Source organism: Puntigrus tetrazona, chromosome 11, assembly GCF_018831695.1.
Source record: "Puntigrus tetrazona isolate hp1 chromosome 11, ASM1883169v1, whole genome shotgun sequence".
Taxonomy (NCBI): domain Eukaryota; kingdom Metazoa; phylum Chordata; class Actinopteri; order Cypriniformes; family Cyprinidae; genus Puntigrus; species Puntigrus tetrazona.
This window is the reverse complement of record NC_056709.1, coordinates 19,142,421-19,161,102: the sequence shown is the minus strand read 5'-3', so window position 1 is coordinate 19,161,102 and position 18,682 is coordinate 19,142,421. Positions and strand designations below refer to the sequence as shown.

Here is an 18,682-nt window from a genome sequence, read left to right as displayed (position 1 = left end):
AATAACTTTGCCTGAAGAAACAGACACATCTGCTCCCTAAGGCTGTGTGTGAATCAAAGACAAAAACAGAGGTCAGATATATACCTACTCGCTTTCAAAACACAATCTGCCATCACAGACGAGAGGCATTTGTGGAAAACACGGCACGGTATCATTCCCAAAGCTCTGACTGAGTAACAGGCTAGATATTATAAAGATTGATTCTGTCAAATTCTGTTATTAGAAGGTCCGATATGAGTCTAAAATACAACCCGTCAACCCAGGACATTTGTATCAACTGCTAGACGAAACGCCTGTCCCTAAAGATGTATTGATTTAGGTCAATATGCCTTTGTCCTGACAAGGCCTGCCACTACGGACACCTTTGAAAACTTCTGGGAAAAAAATACCAAGACAGGCAGATGGATTGGTCAATATCCTAATCATACCAACCTCCCCTGAAGTTTTCTGAGCTTGTAAAGCAATACCCTATGTTAAGCAATTTCAGCTGCTACATTGTGAAGAGTCTGACTAAAAATAAACATGCAATAAACAGTAATATGAATTTTTTTGGTTGATAATCTAATCTATAATCAAATGTGCTTATAACCAAACACGTTAATTCATTTTAGTGAATCAGTTTGTACCAAACTGCCCACTTTTTTTTTTTTATAATAAAATTTTGTCAAATCAATTTGTCTGAACTGGTCTGGTCAAATGCAGATTTGCAAAATCCATTTAAACGGATTCTCTTTAGATGATCATATGTATTATATTGTTGGAAAGTTGAATTCAGATTTATCGTATTTATTTATATATTTTTTTACTTACGTAGAATTGGATAGTTGGATTTATTGCAGAAAACAGGTTTGTCCTTAACAACCTTAATTTTTATATTTAGCAAGTCTGAGTCATCTTAATAAATCACTTTGCCATAAATGATCATCTTCCTCAGATGCGCCTTTTGAAAATTCATTCTAGTAAGTTTTTTCAGTGATCCATCTCATATGCAGCATTTGATTCTCCAGTTTATTTTAGTGAACTGATTTGTTAAACAATTCCTGTAAATAAGCATATTTAAAAAAAAAAAAATACACATTTATCGGTCCCTCATACTCAAAACCCATGAGCAAAACTAAGCTTAGACTACATTAATATGCGTTCGCTTGTACCGAGGATAAGCATTCATTCTTATTCATACCACCTCCCCCTTTTTCTGATGGTGGTAAGCAATTAGCCTGTCTATTTGGAAAAGTTTGTGTAAAAATGGACAGGCAAATCAACTGCGATTGGACAGCAGCTTTGCTGGAACACCTTCTTGGTTAAATAGAGCATGAGAATGAAATCCATTCAGATTTGAAAAACGGCCCAGTGCTGATAGGTTATGAATCGATAGGCTGTGAACAGCTTTTTGGCTCTGTGGGACAAATTAAGTTCACCAAGCTCTCTCCAAACTGACCTACCCAGTCGTTAAAATCCATCCCCCCCCCCATACACAGCATCGACATTCAAAGTGTTGATTTTGCACAAACTTTTCACCTCCCCCCCTATCCATTCTCACCATTATCCACCGCCAAAAAGGTCGCTTCATACACGTTTTTCTTCATATACGGTGATTCACGGTCCAGCACCGCCGTGGTGGTAATCCTTCCATTGGTCCTGTTGATTTTCAGCCAGTTGGCTGGATCTGACAGTTTGGAGTACCTGAAGGCCAAAAGCATTTGTTCATCAGATTACTCCGAATAAAAATCCATAAGCATCCGCAAGACGAGGCCATAGAGCTCAACGTTCAATCATAATTTATGCTGTAACAGTATGGCTGAGGGTAATAATGTAGAACTTTGAGATCATCAATCCATTTAAATGCCGTTAAAATCATATTTAGTCTGTTATGAGGATATAGCGTGTGGATTATTAAGATATGTCCCTCATTCAGTCACAGCATGGGCTCTGTTCTGATCAATGGATCTGTACAGAGAAATGTGGAAACATTTACACTCAATCAAATCACAGATGTGACACGCAATCTTTCTTCTATATATTATTGGGTAATGTATCAGGCTTCTGCGCTATTAATCCACAACACTCAACTTAAAAACAGTTACAGCCTATTTATCTGCCAGACCAGGTCTCAAAAGTTGGTAAGAATGCCACTGCGTCGATTCGATTATAAGCGCAAATAATTTCTATATTGCTAATAATCAAGCTTGTGCTGCATCTTTTTGTTTGTTTTGTTTGTTTGTCAGCATCTTTTGTTTGCAAGGCACTTTCCTGTGACTTATTTGAGCCTATAACAGTAATAGATTTGGAGAGCGAGAGCGCCACAGTGTGGACCGTATTGATCGGCCCGTTCCTCGCACACAGTGATCTATGGAGCAAGTCTAGTGAAGGTCCCCCAAGTGTGTGAGTGAACGTGCAGGGAGGCAAACTTTGGATCGATACTTCAAGCTGGCATGTTGCCCGCACACTTCTGAGTCATGAAAAAAAAGAAATCAAGAGAGATCAAGCGTGAACGACTGATAGAGAGAGAGAGAGACACAATAGAAGCAGCAGTGTGGGGAACGGTTCGGCTCATTACTCGACGACCTTTCACCCAGTTGCTTGGCAACCCAGGCACAACCAAGGGACTAGAACAGGAGAGAGTCAATTAAAAGCATTTAGCTGCTCCCGGGGTGCTAATGGTGCGAACGATACATGCTACATCACTTGACATACAGCGCAGTATGGAAATTGCATGTACTTCTGACGTTCGCTTACAAAGCCAGGGGCTGACCTGCAGCCGGGAGTGATGGATTTGTTTTAAGCCTGGTTTCTATAAAAATGGCTCTTAAACTCACTAGTCAAATAAAGCCCTCATGGATTTATGGGAATTTTAAAACTCAAGCATGATTCAGCAGAAAAATTTAAAAGCTAGAAGAGTGGGTAGAATATACTAGACTTTATGTGGTGGACATCTTGATTTGCTATTCATGTGTGTCACTCAGCTAATGAGCACTTTATGTAAATGAACAATAGCAATTGCTGACTCAATCGAGCAGTAAGACTGAAACTACTTAAAAGCATTTAATTAACAGTATTGTTGTTATGACACATATTTCTCTTTAACGCAAATGTGGTGAATAATTGCATGTATATGTAGTTAGATAGTATGTAGGTTGATAATGTCACAGATTTTTTTTTTACTAAATAAGTTAGCAAAAAGGCATTAATAAAAATACATTTACTAAATAATAATAATAATAATAATAATAATAGTGGTAATAATAACATTATTAAATTTTATTGTTATTATTACTAAAACACTATTAATGTTTTACTCTGTGTGGTGGTGTAACAAATCACAGAAAAACATAACAGGAACTTATTTAACATAGTGGACTCCTGACTCCAAAAGTCTTTATTATGAAAACAAAAAGAAAAAGATTAAAAAAATGTTTGTTTTTAAGCAGAGATTAGGATATCTTTTTGACTGAATATATATATATATATACAGTGACAAAGTGTGTCTACAATGATGGAAAAAGTAAAAATAAAAATATAAGTTCTCCAAAGATTTTTATTAGTATTTGCAAAATATTAAAGTTGTTTTTTTAAATACCATTACATTACATATATATATATATATATATATATATATATATATATATATATATATATATATATTTTTTTTTTTTTTTTTTTTTTTATACTTTATGTGTGTAATTTAAAAAAACATGTATAAAAGCAACTTGAATATTTTGCAAATATGAATTATACCCTGTCATCGTTGAAGGAAACTTACATTTTTATTTATTATTTTTCCTTTTTATCATTGTAGGCACACTTTGTCACTAACCTGTGTGTGTGTGTTTGAGTGAGTAAGAACATAAATGATTGACACTGACGGTCACTCAAAAAGATTGACATCCCGAGTTTCAAACAGACAGACAAAAGCACCTGCTGTCATTCCTCTCTACCTGATAGTCTGCTGGATGAAGCGGTCTGGATCCAGTGCAGCAAAAGTAGCGAGGGTGGTGTCAGCAGGCACTCCCTCTTCAAAACGGATGATTTTAGGGTTGGACGGGAAGACAGGGGCCTCGTTGACATCCAGTACTTTGATGGAAACAGCAGCAGATGAGGACGGCGAGGAGGGGATCCCGCTGGCCAGGTGAGCTTGGTTGGTGACCACCACCATCAGCGTGAAGGCATCGTTCCTCTCATAGTCCACCGGCTACACGTATGCACACAAACATGAAAGGTCCATCAGATTTGAAAGAACTTGATTGTGCTCTGATAACAGGAAGGTGACTTTAGATCTGGTAACATGAACTTTTTCGATTCAGTGAAGCCATTCAATGAAACAGCAAAACCCACCGTAATGAAAGACATTAAACTAACTCTTCACTGTCAGGCTGAATGAAACTCCAAAAGTGTTAGAAGAGGAACAGAAAGTGAGTTCAGTTTGAGTTAGCAGATGAACTGAACCCTAGAGTAAAGGTTAAGGGGAGCTGACGAGGAGATGAGCGTGAGAGGATCAGCTGTTCCGTGGGTAGAGATGTGGTGTGCCGAACCGCATGTGACCGTGAAAGCTGTGCAACACTTCCGAAAAGACTGAAATACATTTTTGCCGAAGGCTTCTATCACACTCTCTCACACTCACCATGCAAATGGCCAAACAAAGTGCACAAAGCATATGCATACACATGAAGTAACACCACCACCACACTTAAAAATTACAATAGGGCTGCAAAACTGGGGGGAAAGATAAAAGATAACACATCGTAGATTTTTCATGTATTTATTTTAATTTATCTGTAAACTATTTACCTGTGTTGGGTTGCAATGTTTTTTAGCAGTTTAAAGTATTACTATTTAGCATTTGTTAAATTCAAAAGGTATTTTATTGGGGTAGTGCTGAGATATGCTGAGGAAAGGTTTTCAGATTTCTCAATTTCTAAGTGGAAATGAAGCCTTTCTAAAGCTAATTCCAGGTAAAGCTGATCCATGTCTGTAGACAGAGGACATGCTTTGTGGATGAGAGAGTTGAATGTTAAAAATGCAGAGTTAAAAACCAAAAGATCATCAGTCTGAGAACCATGTATAATGCCTGATAATAGGTTAACTTGATACACCCACCTTAACCACTATGACCTTGCCGTCATTGGTGACCTCATCAGTGCGTATAGCGAAATGGCCCATCGCATCTCCTCCTGTAATCCTATAGACGGCGTTCCAATTTGGTGTATGAGGCTGGTCCTTGTCTCTTACTGTCAAATTGGCCACCACCACACCCACAGCATTCTCTGGGACCTCTCCTAGGAACTGAGAGCAAGAGAAGACACAAATAAAATGAGACGCTAAAATTCTTATAAGACAAACAGAAGCAGTCAACTTGCAATGTCCAAACATATTTTTTGACTCTGAAAATGCACAAAAAATGCAAACACTCACTATAAAAGTGCACTGGGACCAGCTGATTCGATCAGTAGAAATGCGAAGGTCTAGGGCCAGATTTACTAAACGGCAAATTAGTATTAGCATTACCAATGGGAAAGGATGCAGCCGGATAATTTCCATAATGACGACATTCACCACACAATCCACCACTTGCTTTAATACATGGTTTTTTGGTTGTTAAATAGTGGTGCAAACACACAAATTTGATGAGCGAAAACATTGTGTGATTCGTTTTAATACTTTCCTCCTATATAGTTTGTGTCTGAAAGGAAAACCTCTATAAAAATACATATTCAGTAACAGTAATTCAGTAATTACTGTGTCCTTTTGTGCGTGCCATTAGTAAATCCTGACAGTACTGTTTTAAAGCCAAAAGACGGTTTGCGCTAACTCAAGCTGTTAGCGAGTCTGGCCCCAAATGTCATTAATGTTTGAACATTTCTGGTGTGTTTTTTGCAATGGAATTCATACATATTAGGATAGTAAATACTTGGGAATAATTAAGGCCAATCTATTACAGGGAAAATTAACTTGAAGGAACCTAGAGTTCAGTGTCCTGCTCAAGGCTCAGTGGTAATGGTTCATGGGTTATTACCAGACAGTTCCTTGAGGGCTTTGTTCTTGGACTCGTCAGCTTTTTGGGATGGCTTCTGAGTACCACAATAGTTCAAGTTAGCATAACAGACAGTGTTAGGGGTAAGTTTTGGATCTCATTTGTTACACATGGCTCTTGAAGGAATATCACACTCTACTAGCAATACCCACAGCCCAAGGTGCAAATGTGCGGCAAGCTGTAGCACACAAACACAAGCTCATTACAGCTCAGTAATCTGCTGTTTAAAGGGGTTATGAAGTGTGTCCGCCAGATGCTGTTTACAGTAATGGCATCACCATGCAGCAGAGACTACAGCCAAATACACACTACTACATCTTCAGCAGAGACCTGTGCTGCAGTGGAGACTATTTGCTTTTAAATGTAGCTTCTTAAGAATAAAGCTACTCCTTATTTAAAGTACTTTCACTACAGTTAAGCTTCTTGCTACTCTAAAAAGTCACTAGCTACACTACAAGCTACTAACAACAGCTATTATACTAATACGAACTAATTTGCTATTTTTAAAGCAGTTAGTTACTTAATATCCTGTACACTACTCAAGTTAGTGACTTGAGTAGTGTACAAGATATTAACTAATAAGGCCTAACAAGCTGTTCTAAAAGTAACTAAAATTTAGCAATGTTAAAAGCTGTAAACATGCTAACAACCCTTACAAAAATCAACCACGGATAATTTCAGTTAGAGTACTTAAAATAACTATTTACAATGGCTATCCTTAAAGTATTTAGCTACTTGAAAAAGAAGTTTTCAAGCTACTAAAAAACGAAACTATGTAAGTCGCCTGCATTATATACAATAAATGTATACTCAATGCAACTATGCATACTATAGCTTTGATATTTTTGGTTGCAGTCTCACCCACTGGAAAGAAGTAGCTTTTTCTAGCAACTTTTTCTATTAGTAGTAAAATAAATAAATAAAAAAATGTCATTATTATCGGAGCTACATTTACTTAGCAACTACCCAATACTGGCAAAGACGCTTACATAAATACTTGAGATACTTAAAATAGAATAAATGAAGGTTTATTTTCATGGTTTATTGGTTGAAATCGTCAAAAGGAGAGAATGATAGAGAGACAGTAATATCTACTGGCTGTAGTGATGAAAACATCACAGGGCCGTCCCATCTCTCCGGCTGCACGCTGTCTGGGATGCACAGCTGCATTTACTGATAAGCAGAAAAACACTCTGTTGAGATCAAACAAATGTGCTGTGTCCCTTCCAGGACGGGGTGCAAGAGACCAGTAGAGGACAGGACAGTAGAAGACATGATTGAGTGACTGATTGATCTGTGCAAAATCAGAGTATGCTTTCTATATAGGCTACTGCTTCTAGTCTGATGAAAAAAAATCTCTGGAGGCTAGTTCAATAAGATTTTGAAAGTGCGTGTATGTGTGTCAAGGCATGGTACATGTGTGTGTGCTGTCAAAAAGAAGAGGGAAGGAAAGAGATACTTGTTTAAGATTAGTGCATTATTGCAGGGGGAAGTGGGAAGAAATTCAGAGGATAGACAAAGAAAATTAATTTTTCTTCATTTCCCTTGGTGTTTCGTAACCAAGGGCACAATTTGAACCACGTTTTCCCCAAATATGTGCAAAGAAATAACTCACTAAAAAAACGTGAGTATCTCATAGGCACCATACTAGATGTGCTGGTTTGATTGTACTTAAAGATAGAAATTATCTGTGACAGCAATGAATTAATTAGAGGAATAATGGATTTATGTCTTTCATCAATATTCAGTACATTTCCATTCAAGTCAGTTGGAGGAGCTAAAGATATTCATTACTAGTAACACCATTTATATTTAATGACAGGCTGAGAGTGTTGCCCAATATTATAATTTTTTTTTAAAATCTCACATCAGTCAGATTACATTTGAATTTTTGTAAACAGATCAGTCTAAGCTGAAATAAATAAAGAATAAACTATATAAAACACAAAGTTTCTTTGGTTTGTTGATTTTTTTTTCATTTATACTTAAATAAATAATCACAGAAGCCTTAAAGCACATTTCGCTGAGTTGTACTTTCTTTCGGTTTAAAAAGTTATTCTGATTTACAGTAGTAAAACAACACTAAATCAATGTATTTCTGATATACTTGTTGAGTGACTATACCTAATCTCAATAATATCACAAATGTTGATGCTTATAAATGATTCTTGGGCTTCTGTAAAAAAAAACAAAAAAACAAAAACTGCGATAAACAAACAGAACTAGATTCTGTGGTGAGAGATTTAGTAGAGTATATAAAAGTACTAGACTAGACTGGAAAGAAGTAAAAATCTCTACACTGAGTCAAAATGAAATACACGACTACAGAGACGTAAATTTATGGCATTCTAAAGAAAACAGATCCATACCATTGCAGCACATAAACATTAATGCCTCGCATTGACATTAAAGCCTGTGGTAGCCAGTGGCTCTTTCCCTATAGCGACAAACACTCAGGTCCACTGTGTTCATCATCTTCTTCTAAAACACCACCATCATCTTCATCATATTTATAATTGCTATTACAGTCATCATGGCGCTTCAAAACAGAGAGTGATCAGTTATATCTTTAAAACTCAGTACTATTTTGCTTTACTCTGCAGAAGCGACGGCTCTTTCCATATTCATGCAGTTTTTACATGAATAAAACATACGGCTGTCTTCAAATTGGAAGCGATATATCTGCTAGGTTTACACCCCCTCAAGCAATTTCGCTTAATTAGCTTGCTTACGTTTCTGAGGGTCTCCTACGGCAAGATGTATACTGCTTCATGCCTCTGTCAAATGCAAATAATCACAGAACACTTCTACCCTGCTCCGACTCAGTCTGTGTGGGTGAATGAGAGAGCGAGAGAGAGTGAGAGATAGGATGGATGAAAAACAAAACAAATTAGTTCTAGCACATAACTCATGAATTCTGCTCGAAAGATGGTATGTATGTGCTTCAGTCTGCATCTGCGTTTGTCACAAGCCCGCATTTGGAAGAAGCGCAAGCCCGATTCCACGGCCTAAAGCCATAAAGCGTCGATGAGAAGTTGATTCCGACGTTCATAATCTCAGCTTTAAAGCTTTACTTTAATGAAATGTTTGTCTGCGTTTAAGTAGCAGCGCACATGGTAAAGAATTTCATACTTGCTTGAAAACAAAACAAATTTGCTGCCTGCGCTCCACCGTCAAGGTGTTTGATATTTTTACTCGTTCTCGTTCTTCTTAGTGTAGGCCTACTATTTCCAAAAAACAGATTCAGCAAGTCTTTCACAAACCGCTGACTGAACCAACAAACCTCTCGCAAGTGTCAGGTCGTGCAAGCCTGCCGTAAACCAGTTGTGGGTAATTTTCTCTCGGCTCAGTGATATGTGACACGAGTGTTTGTTATTGGGAGCGAGAGCATGTGCCGAGTGTGGGACTTAATTGCTGGTGTCATCTGGGTTAACTTGCTCTGTTAGGACCTGTCATACGCATTGAGCTAAGACAAGACAATCCAAACGCTGGAGTTGTTCTTCTGCTGCACTGTATAATTACGGAAGTTGCGATGGACAAGGACGTGTGCGCCAGAGCGCTCAAGCCTGCATGGGGGGAATTTTTTTTTTTCGAAACTTGACAATTTCAGAAAGTATCAAGAGTAATCAAGTGGGTGGATGAGCAATGAGTTCATTTGATTTTAGTCTTGCTTTCAATTTGCCCTCACTGTTCATTCAGAAAGAGAAACTGTCTAACGCATGGATGAGAGATTCTTAGTGTGTATTACGTAGGGGAGGTGCCACAGAAAAGATGGATGGAGGTCCCTCCCTCCCAACTCTCCATTTTAGTCTGGACTGCAAGCGTTGATAGTCCCTATTTTAAATCTGCGATTAACTGAGCTGTCAGCACCCTTAAAAATCTGTGATTGTGTGATCTCTCTTCACGTTTGATGATAACAGCAGCTGCAGCAGCTATCAGAAGCTGTTCGCTGTGAATACTCATTAAACAACTTTAAAGTTTATGTTAGTATTATCCTTTTCCCTCTAAAAATAACTGTCAATCAAACAAGTTTTGATCTTCTGCTTGCACTTAAAGAGCAGTTTACCCAAAAATAAAAATTGTCACAGTACTCACCTTTCACCCGTCATTTCAAACCATTAAGAGTTTTTTTCCCCCCTCCATCTTTAGAACACAATTGAAGATATTTTTAATATTCTGTCATCCCTTGACCATTCAATGAAAATTAAGATTTTAGAAATTGTTCCAACCCAAACTCAATAGAAATACGTGTTGAAATATGTTGGGACCTTTCTTTTCACAACAGTTTCAAAGTAAAATGGCATTACGTGGTGCTTAATGTGCATTCAGTTCAATTTGAAACATTAAACACGAATCTGGCAAAATTTTTTTACATTGCCTGTTGTATGTATCGTGGCAGTTTGGAAATTATACGTCTTGTGAATGAACCTGTAAGGTTAATCCCGCATTTGCTGAAAATAACATAACTTAAACCATCTCCTAAACCTTACCAATAGTGTTAACAAAAATAAATGTGAGATTTACTAAATTTACTTACTAAAGCAACAATGCTTGCAGCTGACTTCTAAATGGCTAATATTCTAGTAATATGCATGCTAATAAGGAACTATAGGTGTTTTCACTGTAGCTATAAGCAAATTTATTAAGTCTGCGTTTGTCACAAGACTGAAATTTATTACGTCTTTGAGCACTCTTATCATGGTTTGCGTTTCACAGAGCTCGTACCCGAGTACAAAACAGTACCTGATGAGCCACCAAGCAAATTTATTACATCAGAAAAGAAATAAAAGTTGTATGTATTTTCACATACAATTGCATGGACTTCCGATTAATTTTCCTTCATTTGTGCTTGTAAAATTCACGGAGTAAACATACCTCTGAGCTTCATCAGCTGAGGCTCAAGCTGGGGGCAGTGGCTTATGATTCAAAGAAGAACATTTGAACTTGCTCCTGTAAACCAGGTTCCTCAATTCGTTTTTTTATTTTAGTTTTAATAGTTTTTATTTTCTGTGACATCGGAGGAACAGGAACAATACGCATAATATGAATGATAATCTCGAATGATGATGTGCTTTATTTAATGTTAAAAGTCAGTTTGAATATTTTTTTTGTGTAAGGTTTATAGCTATAGTGAAAGCAACAATATATTTTGAGAACATTTTATTTTACGGTGACACCTATTAGTTCCTTATAAGCATGCACATTACTGGAATATTAGCCATTTAAAGCACATATTAATGCCTTTTTCTTGACAAGGCATTGCAAAACATTTGAACTTTGTGTGAGTATGTTAGACTATAAATAGAACAAGTCAGCATACCATATTTGCGCCGTATTCACTATTAACTATGACATTTCCCTCAATAAGTTCCACATTTGCTGCTCATTAATAGTCAGGTAGTTGTTAAGTTTAGGTATTGGGTAGGATTAGGAATGTAGAATAAGGTCACTTCTAATAAATTGCTAATATTGTTGTATATGTTATATATGCATGCTAATAAAGTAACTAGTTAAGAGACAACGGTGTTTTTCTATTGTATTTTCTTGCATCGCGCCGTTCCTGTCTAGTGTACACACGATTTAAGTAAATTTGACTTTCTGATGCTGCGTTTTTAATTTTCATGCCACATCTTTTGAAATTAGCGTGGGCCAAACATTTTTCCCTCCAGCCCGTGGAGGAACCCTGCTGTACACCATTCAGGCTCCACTATGGCCGTCTATACCCCTGTCAGCTCATCGCATCTCAAACCCTCCAATAACAGCATCCAAACACTGTCCACAAGCATCTAGTCCTCAAAAGCAACATTTGAGAATAAAATGACACCAATTAAAATGAAGAGCAAGACCGTCTGATGCCAGATGATAGATGTCATACTGATTCACTAACTATCGTTTGGCCTTCAAATAAATATTACAGGTAGAAAAAAAATGTGCAAAATAATTCAGAATGCTTCAGCATCAGACGGCATGGCAGAGGCCCGGGGATATTACTTAATGAGAGGGAGAACGCAAGGGCACCAGAGATGAGCGCTGCGAGAGAGCGATAAAAGAGGGATGGCAGATAGCAGGAAATAAATGGAAACGGAGAGAGAGATAGATACCGAGAGCCAGAAAGAAGGATCGAGGGAAGGAGATAAATGGTTAAGCGAAGAAGGAAGGAGAGAGAGATGAAGGCTGACAGAAACAAACACTGGTAAATGTGGGAAGAGAGGTGTAGAGATACAGAGATAAAGAAAACAGGAGATGGAGGATGTACAGAAGGAAAAAGGAGAAAAAAAAGAGTGGATGAGAGGAGATTGAAGCCAGATGCCTGAAGAGAAACTACAGTCACCGAAGGGGCAGAACTGGCACTAGGACAGGAGAGAGAGAGAGAGAGAGAGAGAGAGAGAGAGAGAGAGAAAGATAGCACACCTGATCACACATCTCTCTCATTCCCTACACCCTCCATTTCACTCTATCTCTTCCCTCATCACCTCCCAGAATTCATTGCTCTTAGTGAACCTCTCTTTGTTTCACAGCTCCAGTAGTTCCTCCAGCTGTCAGACAGTATTGTGTGAATTAAATGAGTATCAAGACACTGTTCGAATTCAGAAATCGGGATAATGAGGAGTGGATACGTCCAAACAGGCAGACTACAGCTCTATTCCAAAACCTAATCTTACTAGGCAGTGTCCTAACCGTCATGGCACCTCATGACTGACTGATCTGGAATGCTCTACATGAGCAGCAACTATCAGTGCCATACAAATTGAGATCTGGCATCCAATTGCAATGTGTTATATAACATTTGACGTTAAGCAGAATAATACTCTTATAAAGTATACAAATAGAAATGTTGTTTTTTAGGCATTGGTAAATTTGGAGATTTCAGGTTAAAAGCTCTTTGGCTTTTCATAAAAGTTTCAGGCCAGTGGGGAAAAAATATGCAAAAAACACTTTAAGTGTTCATTTCATTGATGTACATTGCTTTAATGGCTGTTTCCCAAAATGTGCAGAACTTCAGCAGAACTTGCAACAAATTTTCCTACTTTATTTCTGTTCTATCTATATATAAAGCTATATATATATATATATATATATATATATATATATATATATATATATATATATATATATGTTTTCTTTTAACAAAATTAAATTCCTAGTAACCTGGTGAAAATTCTTTTTGCTGTTAAGCATTTCATTTTGTTTCAGATATGCTTCCAGATTTTTTGGAGCGATAAAAGATATCCAAAATCCCTTCTGTAAAATCTGTCAACAAACAGAAAAAAGAATCTCGAATCTGACTTTATCTAGTGTTCAGATTTCTGTTCTGAAATGCATGCAAATGAGTGCATATTAAATGAGATACCACCTCACCCATAACACCCATGCATATTTAAACATAACATTTCAGACAACTTGTAATCTAAAAATGTTTGCAATTATTTATGCAATCAATTATTTGTTTACCCTATACAACTACATAAAAAAACAATTAAAAGAAACTTTTTGGTACAAATGCAGTTAATTGCAGTTTTTGTGCTTGTAGCACATGACTATGATGTGTTAAATGTTAAACTGTGCATACCGGAACACATTATATGATATGTACTGTAAATGCGCTCTGTAAGGTACTCACTGTTTTAGAGTCCAGCTCCGGAGGGTTATCGTTGATGTCAGTGATGCTAATGAGAGCCGTGGCGGTGTTGGAAAGGCCGAAGTTTAGGCTGCCCTCCATATCGGTGGCCTGGACTATGATGCTGTACTGAGACACTTTCTGAAAAACAACAGAACATGTTCAGTTTAATCAACATATCACACATGTAAATAAGGACTTAGTGAATTAGGATTTATTTTTATACAGTTTTAGAATTAAAACAATAAAAAAAAATGTTAATGATGTTTTTTTCCTTTTCTTTTCTCCTTCCTGTCGCAAAATATGTGTTATATTTAACTTTATTACTGGGAATGACTGTATAGAAATGATATCATATGGTAGATAAAAAATTGTTACTGAATGATATATGTTATATAAAAATAATATCATACAGTCTAATATATACACTGTCTTTATTGTATTGTACTCTTTAGTATTTTGTGTGTGTTTTGTTATTCTGCTAATGGACCAATTTGAGTGTACATTTTTTCAGATTTAATTTTAGTTTTAGTAACTTTGTCATGCCCTTTTTTCGTCTTTTCTTTTATTATTATATCTGACATTTATTTTTTTTTCTTTATTTCAGCATTGTTTTAACAAACAAAAACAAATTTGAATAGTCTTAGTTTCAGTTAACAATAACAACACTGCTCCCAAGTACCATGGTATTACCATTAGTACCAAAAGTTAGTGTCGTCCCTAAAGTATGACTACAAACCTTTTTATCTATTTTCTGTGATGGAACAGCCGAGCGGTCCAGAAGTTTCGCATCTAAGCCTGAACAAAGCTGTCTTACAAAGACTTTGAGACAGTGTATATTTGGGAAATGGCGGCTCTTTGTGTTTGTCTGCGGATATGTCTGTCTGTCTGCTTGCATGCAGGCTTTTCTGTTAATTAGGACAAGAGGCTACAGTAAGCTTTGTTTTGCTTTGATACTTTGTCGCTCACTATTTATGGAAAGACACACACCCACACGCATACACACGCAGATAATCAGTGTGCAAAAACAACTCTTCATCAACGGACATGAACCAGCCTGTTTGTAACCACGGATGAAAAGCAGAGGTTGCGAGGGCAACAGATGGATAGAAACATGTGCGCACACACACATCGAAAGTGTTTGTTGTTGCATGGCCAACGTTCCTTTGGGCACAGATCTGAAACTGTGCCCCCGTCCATGCTCGGGTGAATCTGACTCCAGTTAGTCCACACTGGGAGGAGACAGAGAGCTGAGACTGAGCCAAAGCCTCTCCTCTGCCTCTTTCAGCTCCAGCCGTATTAATCCGGTTGGCCGAAAGCCTTCTGTTGTTGCAGACAGGAAGTGGGGGGAGTCAAGGACAAGTCAGCGTTCCACTGAGACCGGTCTGGGGACGGGTGTCTTGGAGGGAGGTGGTTGACTGGGAAGCAACGAATACCCTCGCAAGAGCTTGCTGGAGATCTTGATGGTTTTACTTTGATGGCTTTTTTTGATTTAGCAGATGACTGACCATGGGACATCAATTTCAAACCATAACTAAACATGAGAAATGCCTCTCTGGCTCAAGACTGACTACTGTATGTAGGCAGCATAATCATCTTGCCTTTTAAAGCCAAATTCATATGTGTTTATTCTTCACAAGAAAAAAATTCCACAGTGTGTGTATTATATATTATATTTATAGTACTTTTTTATCAGAACATAAATACACTAAATACAGAAATATTGTGAAATAATGTATTGCATTTTAAAAATGTATCTTTACTGTGAATGTCCATCAGTAACGAATTAGAAATAATATGTTGATTTGGAACTTTACAAACATTTTTTTTTATTATCATCAATGCTTAAAATTTCTCAGTTAAACAGTTGCTTAATATTTTTGTATAACCTATAGTATATTTTTTCTCTGATGAACAGAAAGTTCAAAACAAACATTTCTTTAAAATAAAAATCTTTTGTAACAAATGTCTTGATTAGCACTTTCAATCAATTTAAAATGAAAGATTACCCAAAAATGAACATTCTGTCATGAATTACTTCCACTAAAGCTGCTCCAAATCTTTGGAAAACAAATTAAAATATTTTTGATGAAATCAGAGAGCTTTCCAACCCTGCATAAACAACAATACATCTAGAACATTCCCAGACCCAGACTAGTAAAGTCACAGTGAAAACAGTCCATGTGACAGTGGTTCAACTGTATTATAATAATACCCTTACTCAGATTCTCAGATTTCATCAAAAATATCTTAATCTGTTTTTCGAAGATGAATGAAGGCCTTATGGGTTTGGAATGACATGAGCGTGAGTAATTACAGACAAAATGTTTAATTTTTGGGTGAACTATCCCTTTAATGCATCCTCGCTGAACATCAGTTTATTAAAAAATGTTGAGGGTTGCATGTATCCTTCTCTATCTGTAATGTTGACAACTCTCTGATATTCAGCTGTTGTTGGACACTGCAAAGTAAGTTAATTTATAACTCATTCCATCTCTAATGGGAAACATGCACTGTAGTCAATAAATATTCATTTGGTTATCTCTAAAGCTCACATGCATTTGTTCTAGCTCAATGGACGTGACCTTATGATGCCTGAAAGCCTGTCTGAAACCAGTTTCCTTAGTGGGAACCTTCATTCAAAAACTGTTTGTTAATTAACTGACTGGACAGGTCTTACACAATCTTTCTGTCTACTCATCCATATTTTGCTCTCCCTCAGGTATCTGTATTTAAGAGGCAGGTCAGAGACTCCTCAGAGGAGCGCTCACAGTTTTAAAGCACTTAAAGAACCGCAGAGTACTGCGGACACACACTGAGAGTCATTAAAACCTGCGTCTTCTCGTTAATATTGCCCAGTTCGACTCTATTAATGAGAACTCAATAGCGGCTGACCTTTATTAACACCATAATGAAATATCAATACTGTCTCCTCTGGTTATGCTCTGCAGAGAACAAGAGAAACAAATCAGTGTGTAATTAATCTCGCACACTTTTCATACAGCGCCGGCTGAGGGGATGGAGAACGTGACGCTAAGAGATGAGCTTAAACACATTTCCAGTCCTGAAGAGAATGAAAAACGATTACACCTCAGGACAGCTGGAAGGATCTCGGCGACTTGAGAGCAGATCCAGCAAGAGGCGAGTTTCACCCATACAGACTCTCACACGCTTGAGTCAACTGTTATGAGGAGCATTTCACAGCCCAACAGGCCCTGACCTCACTTCTCCTAGACACCTCGCTCGTTCCTCCGGGACACACGGGAATAGGAGAGGCGATAAGGGGAAGGAGAGGGAGAAAGTGACGTTGGAGCGCATGATAGTGGAGAGAGTGCAACCAGAAGTTATGATTCTCATCTCACACATGCAGGAAGCTTTGGATCATCTGGGAATGGCTGGGACACACACACATGTACTTCACACCGATCGATTCCCTAATCAGGCGCAGCAGAGTGGACACGTTCTAACCCAGACCTGACACAATGAGGCAAGCGCGCACACACACTCACGCGCACAGACCACATGGCCTCTGGCAGAGACAAGAGACAGGTAATGAAAAGCAACAGCCTGGACAATCTGGCTCGAACAGATTCACAGAGCTGCACAAACAGACATGCAGGGCTTTTAACACACACACACACACACACACACACACACACACACACACACACACACACAGAGAGAGACACCAAAGACGCAGCACCGCCACTGCAGAACTTTTAAGCGCTTTGATTTTATGTGATTCAAATCCGTGACCAAACACTGTGATACATCAATAAGATAAATGAAATGAACATTTATGCTACATTTGGTTGAAAAGCACCATGGGATTTAAAGGGATCATTCATGTATAAATTCAAATTCTGTCATCATTAACTCATGCCTTTTGAAAGTTATGACCGACTTTCTTTTGTAAAACGCAAAAGGAGATGTTTATAATAGATTGTCCAAGCTGCTCTTTCTAGTGGGGGACCGAAATAGATATCAGAATGGGTGATGCCGATATCGAAGGGAGAAGAGTGGTCAATGGCCGATACCATAAACCATAAACCATAAACAATGAAGATGGAGAACGATAGCTTTGTACAGCCAAAATAAAAGACTTGCTTCTTATTGGTGAAGCAAAAAAAATGTATCAGTCAGCGCTAACAGCCTTTTAGCATTAAAGCAGTACTGTTAGGATTTACTAAAGACACACAGTCAAGAATTAGCACTAAAAAGTTGTAGACAGTAATTTTTGCACCTGATCTTATTAATATGCATTTGCAGGAGTTGCAGATGCAAAATTTATGAGGAGGAGAGTATTAAAATGAATCACGCAATGTGATTTACTAATGTTTGCTTTTGTAAAATTACTGGTATTTGCGGCATTAAGTGCCCCCAAAAAATGTCTCAAAGCAGGCAGTAGTGCCGAAATTAGAAAAGTGAACATTCTTCCAAGTATCTCCTTTTGCGGTCACAGAAAAAAGTAAGTCATAATGGTTTGAAATGACACGAGGGGGAATAAATTATTCATTTTAACTTCTCTCCGCAGAAATCTGTCTTTTCTAAACTCGTAAAAAACACACACATCCAATTTCATTTAATTCCTGTCTGATGTTATAGATTCATGCGGTACTATTAAAGGGAAAAGAGAAGAAATAAAATGACAGAAATGGGGAAGGCTGGTTGTAAAGTGCATAAGATGGACATATTTGCCACGAGGTGCATAAGACAAGATGACAGTTGCAGTAAAAGCCATGCGGCGCAAAAAGACGGGGAGAGGGCCTGCTTGTTAGCTGCTGTAATCAGACAGGTGATGGCGAGCAGGTTAAGAGGTGTGTAGAGGTGATGGGGTCTCGGTGTGAGAGGGTAATTGGTATTCAGACCTGATCAGATGTGTGTGACATTAAAGTGAATGTGAACTCCAACCAATGCAAGCGACTGCACCAAGCTTCTTCAACCCACTAATTACTGCATAAATATTCCAATTAGACGACAGGTACTGATGAGGGAGGATTATGCTCCTGATGAGAAAATGTGTATGTGAAGGAGAC

The 18,682-nt window shown here is 37.7% G+C and overlaps 1 protein-coding gene across 1 annotated transcript in view; it reads right to left on the bottom strand.

Annotated features, from left to right (window-relative positions):
• Window positions 1-18,682, bottom strand: part of cdh4 (cadherin 4, type 1, R-cadherin (retinal)) — a 181,585-nt gene that overhangs the window by 4,573 nt on the left and 158,330 nt on the right. The window contains 4 exon segments of the mRNA XM_043251330.1: window positions 1,541-1,683; window positions 3,936-4,189; window positions 5,095-5,280; window positions 13,650-13,787. Coding sequence (XP_043107265.1) covers window positions 1,541-1,683; window positions 3,936-4,189; window positions 5,095-5,280; window positions 13,650-13,787 — 721 coding nt within the window.